Source organism: Gadus macrocephalus, chromosome 1, assembly GCF_031168955.1.
Source record: "Gadus macrocephalus chromosome 1, ASM3116895v1".
In the NCBI taxonomy this organism is placed as follows: domain Eukaryota; kingdom Metazoa; phylum Chordata; class Actinopteri; order Gadiformes; family Gadidae; genus Gadus; species Gadus macrocephalus.
In genome coordinates, this window is record NC_082382.1 from 17,379,559 (window position 1) to 17,385,558 (window position 6,000).

The 6,000-nt window shown below is 44.7% G+C and overlaps 1 protein-coding gene across 2 annotated transcripts in view; it reads right to left on the reverse strand.

Annotated features, from left to right (window-relative positions):
• cpne5a (copine Va) overlaps nucleotides 1-6,000 on the reverse strand; it is a 65,174-nt gene that overhangs the window by 40,650 nt on the left and 18,524 nt on the right. The window contains exons 6-7 of one of the 2 annotated variants that reach the window (XM_060050681.1): nucleotides 5,141-5,155; nucleotides 4,870-4,946 (exon numbers count right to left, since the gene is read on the reverse strand). In XM_060050681.1, the coding sequence (XP_059906664.1) occupies nucleotides 4,870-4,946; nucleotides 5,141-5,155 (92 nt within the window). The remainder of the gene's footprint in view (nucleotides 1-4,869; nucleotides 4,947-5,140; nucleotides 5,156-6,000) is intronic. The other variant, XM_060050686.1, reaches the window with a different exon arrangement.

Sequence of the window (6,000 nt, forward strand, 5' to 3'; positions counted from 1 at the left end):
GGTGCTGCTACTGCAGCCCTAGCCAGTACTATTATAAATGTTTTCTCAGTGTTATCTGTCTGAGGTGCCTCCAATACATTACCCTGCATGCATTGTAGGCTGTATGAAATAAACCAACAGGTAGATAGTTCTTCTGTGCCTGGGAGGTTTTGTGTGGAGACAAAATCTCCCAAGAGTTGAATAATAAAACGTTTAAAAGCTGCATTGTGAAGAGGCGAACCGGTAGATTTGCTCAGCCATGCGGGGGGAGCCGGGTTGTAGGGTAGTTAGTTTGCTTTGTGGGCAGTGCTGGCAAAAGCTGTCTCATTTGCATATTTCGGAATCAAAGGGGATCCTAACAAATCCCCGTGCATTGAATAGGGATGATTATAGTGCTCTCAGCAAGGTTGCAGTGTTTTCCGTTACCTAAGCACAGCGGGTACTATGAGTCAAAGATTCGTGGTGTTGGCCTCGGAGTCCAAATTGACATTAAGCAAGGCAGCAGAATGTTGTAATTGCATGGCGTCCAGAGGGAAAAAAATGCTAATAACTGGAGGCTCCATGAAATGTTCTGAGTTAAAATTCTACCACCAAACGCCTGCAACAAACATCCAAATACCACACAGAGACATCGGGGGATGGATCCTCTCCTCATCAAAATAACCTTGGAAAGAAACATTCCACGAGTGTCTTTCGCCCAGAAACCATCATTCGAATATGTGTCATACCTTTTCATCTTGAGAGTATGATCACAACAGTAACCAACAACAACTTTTTAACTAATGGTTAGTGATGGAAAACAGCACTCGGCACCGCTCTACTCTCCTCTGAGTAATCCAGCTCTGCTCACCGGAATGACTGGAGACTCCTGTGTTAAGTCAGGGCTTTAACGTCCTAATACCCCCAGCCTTACACGGTGCATACTACACTCAGGGTAATGGGGCCTGCCATCAATTAAATTGCACGAGATGCTAGATTGCATGGGAATTGCATGATACACAATCTCCCAAAGGCCCCCCTGGTTCAAAGAGACGGGGGCAGGTTGTTTGTGTAGTGCGGGGGTATCGGTAAAGCCCCCAGCTCTATTTCAAGCGTCTATCCGAAGAAACCAATCAACGGAGTCCGACATGCCGTGAGAGTTGCAGAGCGGAAGTCATCAAGAGTGCGAGAAATAGATTGAACTCCACTGAAGAATATCTGATTGCACTTCAATCAAGTGAACGCCATATTCCGCCACTATACATAGAGTGAAACCAACCTACTCTTTTGAATGCTGTTTCTACAGTATGTTCTTCTGCAATGCAGTGAAGACTATACCAGCATGAATGCAATGTATAGTCCATGTACATCAGCCAGCCATATCATTCATGTTACAATCGACATGTCCTGTATTTTTATGGACCCTATTCCCATTGGCCGGTGGCGGTTGTAGCCGCAGTGCCACCACCCCGGCGGTGGTGGCACTCACCAAGATGTAGGACACATAATGGGTAATGGCTTTGACATGGTAATGTTGCTCTGCTGTTCTCCGATGTGTGCTGTAATATCCTCCTTACGTCCATGGGAAAGGTTACTGCCATCAGCGTAATGAACCCGGTTCTCATTCTACCTACACACTCTTCTTTCTTCACCACCCCACCCCTCCTGCCTCTACCCCTCAGGCCAAAAACATATCAGTTGAGTTGCAATTAGCATTCCCTTTCTAATGTACATATGTCTTCCACATGCATGTAATGTTGCACATACGTCTCGCTGCTTCCTCAGGTAGAAATGTCGGGGACATATATGTCTAATTATGTTCTGAAACACATGCTAGATGTACAGCCTATCCCTTTGCAATGTGTTTATTGTTCTCACTTTATCAACCACAAGAAATTCAAGCCCTGACATTTATCTCTATTACGCAAAACAAACTATCTCCTGTTCATCAGTGGGAATGGCAATTATAGTATATAAACGCGTTCGCGTGTTTGGGTGTGTGTGTGTGTGTGTGTCTGTGTGTATGTTTGTGTGTCTCTGTGCAATGTGAGTGTGTGCGTGTGTGCGTGTGTGCGTGTGTGTGTGTGCATGGATGCGTGTGTGTGTGGCTGTGTGTGCTCGTGTGTACATGCGTTATGTGTGGGAGGACATAAGTGCACATTAGGAGCACATCAATATTTGAAAGAAGACGCTTAGGGAACACAGGAAGAAAAGCAGATCAAGTGGGGAGAGCATACCTAATCGAAATACGAGAGAGGATGAATGGGGGACATGCCATAAAGAGAGGCTCTGTTTTCGCATCTTAAACAGGTCAGTGGACGCAGGCTAAAGCTTGGCTTGGGACTCATTTGGCCATGGCTAACACGTTTCCATGGTGGATCGGTGCCTCCGTCTCCCAAGTTCAGAGGGATATGCTGTAATGGCAGGTTGTCATGGGCATAGAGAAGGATGTGAAGCCCATAGCGGTTAGACAACTGCAGATCAATCAACGATGAGATAAAAAACAAGGGAGCGGGCGGGGGAGGGTAAACTCCATTATCCATGAAGGGCGATGGAGAGACTCATTGACAGCCATAACTCTGCAGCATTTTGTACTTTATTGGTTTTTCTACTTAATGAGATGTGTTGTAAAAGTCGTTCATATTTCATAGTTGTTCATAAAAACAGGATCATTTAATTTTATCATAGTATTTTATGCTGTTTTGTACTGCATATTAAAAAAAGGCCACACAATGAAAAAAAGGTTCCTTTGGACCCGTTGAAACTGCTGCACTACAGTTTAATACAACAGGGGTTTATATTTGTGTTTGTGTATTCATCTGTAAAGCACCAATTTTCTGGGTGTAAATATTTCCTACAGCTATTCAGCCAGACACATCTATGAGCTCATGCATATGCATCTCATATCCAGCCGCCCACCCGTTCAGCCAGATTTCCAGCAAACCTGACCTGGGCCGGGCCAATCACAACCGATTATCTAATCAGGGGCGGGATAACTACGATGACTGCGCAGAGGAGCGCCCTATGGCAGTGCTGTCCAGGCATTCTCTTAAACAACAAATATTGCGGCCACTGATGTGTCACAGGTCTGTTGCTCCGACTGGCAGATCTGTTGGTGGCCAGGGGCCATTTGGTCTGCCTGTGTTGATAAGCTGCTTGGAAATTGAAATTCGCTGAGACGTCCCAAACTAAGATGCATTTGTGCATTGTTCTGGCGATTTCAAGATAGTGCAGGGAACATGTATAGGAAATATCGCATTTGTTTCAGCATCATATATTTCCATCTTAAGAGCCATTCAGTAAGCAGTTGAATACTAAAACTAGATAGCTAGCTTTAATGACTCACAGTGGTGTGATTTTGGCTTTACCATTATTGGTTAATCCCTCTTGGATGAAGACTCTGAGCATACCCTAATAAAGGGTGTGGATTTTAGTGTTGTCACCATATATTATCTTATTAAGTGTTCACCTTAATAAGAAGATACACATTTGCCAAAACATTGAGTCCTGTTGATATTTGCTAAATTACTAAACTACTCCAACTACAACAACAGATTGAGGGAATGCATTAGGGTGTAATGTCTTCCACTCCGCTCTTCCACACGTTCTATTGGACGTTTTAGGAGCGAATGCTAGCCCAGACACGACGGTACTCATATTCGTCTCAGCCATACAGCCACGCACACAGCCTTTTCTCAAAGAATCTCTGATACCGACCAAAAGCTAAAAGGACTGTGGTGTGGTCATTTAAGGCGAGGGTCACCTTCTTGTGGTGCATGGATAACACCCTTTTAGGATCTTAAGCTTTCTCCTGCCATGGATTGACTTCAGAGAGTCGGCAGCCTTTCGTCTTTAGCCTCTCGTCCTCTGCATCCTCCTATTCAACACTGAAGGGCGCCCGGCTATACAATCCCCCGTCCCTGCGAGTCTCTCTGGCAGGGCATACAGACGCAGTGCCAGAAAAACACTTCTGTTCAGCTGTACTGCAGTGAAAACAGAGTTGACTGAGTTGCCAGACAGCTTCAAAGTTCCACAGTTGTGTTATGCATGTCTCCATGCTAACTCTCTTAAAATATACACAAAACACACGCATGACTCACAACAGAAAGGAATCTAGGTTCAATGTCCACAACGTAACTGCTTGCATCCTTGAGCAAGAAGCCAAGGCATTTCCTGGATTATTTAAAGTAAATAGTACTGTGTGCAGACAAAGAGACGAATGGACACAAACTATCACATGATCACTCGATCACACACACACACCCACACACAAACACACATACTCACTCACCCACTCACACATCCAACACACACACACACACATCCATCAGTTGTCCTTCTTTTACTCCTTCTGTTGAGACTCATAAGCTACTGTAAACATACAAATCTCAGAAAGTAGCACATTACTCTGGGCTGGCTGCAGGGCTTAGTATGGTGCTATGGCGCGGCTGAGTTCTATCAACTTCCCATGGTAGATTGCCTCTCTAATGAAAGAAATTGCATTGAGGAAGCCCCCGGTTATGTTCAATTACCCCCTCTGTACCACCACACACAAGCCTAATCTCACAGAGCCAATGCAGCGCAGAGATGGCTGTTTATCACAGGCTTACATCCCAAACAAATACAATATATAGTGAAAGTGCTAAAAACATGTAATGTTCCAGAGAGTCTCATAAAGGAAAGAATTTGGAGGACATTGTCCAAGTGTTGTTTTAGTTTCTCCCCGATTACACAATAAAACCTCATTGGTTTACCCCATGTTTTGGGAGCAAGTTCAGCCATGATTGTTTGACCTCAGAGCTAACACTCCTCTCCCAGGGTACTGACTGTATTTCATTGAGCTATACTAAACTTCTCAGGAAGTTCTCATGGAGCAAATTAGAAACGGAAACCAGAAGAAGTCCAACTTACCCCAGGGGCTTGTCCAGGCGACTGGCAGGGGAGCCCACGATCTCGCCCAGCGTACAGTACACCTGTCCCAGGAAGTCCTGTCGTTTTGGACGGCCCAAGGGAACCAAGGGTGCGAGGGTGGGATGGGGAATTAGGGAAAGAGGATCAGGCGAAGATTGCAGGAGAGCAACAAGGACAGCAAGTCGATGAGGAGTTTAAAGCATTGTCTGTATGCATTTGTACCAAAGTAAAAAATAAAATAAAAGAAGAAGACTTCTGAGCAGACACGTACGTTAAGGTCGGCCGACTTCCGAGGTAGAGGAGGAGGAAGAGGAGGAGGTAGAAAGGAGGAGGAAGAGGAGGAGGAGGAGGTCGAGGAGTAAGAGAAAGACACCAGGCAGCAGCATCGACACAACAAGTGGAACAGAAGGCACAAGACTCAAATACCGGCCGTCATCAAAAAACAAGTGCAAGAGTGAGAAAATGAGAGAGTGAGGGAGAGAAAGAGAGAAAGAGAGCCATCAAACGGGAATGGTGGTATGAGAGGATTGGGAGTCATAAAGCCAGGAAGAAAGAAAATGACGAGAGAGAAAGAGAGGGAGAGAGAGAAAAAGAGACTGAGAGAGAGATTGGGATCCATATGGAACTGCAATGGAGAGAGTCCCGAGTGTGTGGAGGTTTCAAACACCAAGGTGATTAAAGAGTAATGTTTGCCCCACGGTATGAAAAGTGAGATAATGATGAGTTTTATGCTGGTATGCAAACCAAGGGTATCAAATATATTCTTGGCGTGCATCTGTGTTTCAGGAGTATGAGGAGGAGGGTTGGTTGGTTGGTTATCAAAGCTTTTGCTGTCAAAGACACATCCAACGCCAGTATTACCTGACTACATTGGACTAGCGATGCCCACACACTGGCTTCATGCAGTGACTTGTCACAGTGTCAGAATATCTTATTGTCATATATTTCCCATTGGATAAGCTGTCTAAATGTACGCTGGGGAAATTGTCATTTTAAATAACAGCATTATCAGCGTTCAGAAAAGGTTTTTTGAAAAGCTTTGATAAGATTGTGATAAGGTGGCTTCATTTCTTATTAAAAAATGAGGTCACAGGGAATGCATAAACCTGCTATTCAGGTGGAGAATTAGTC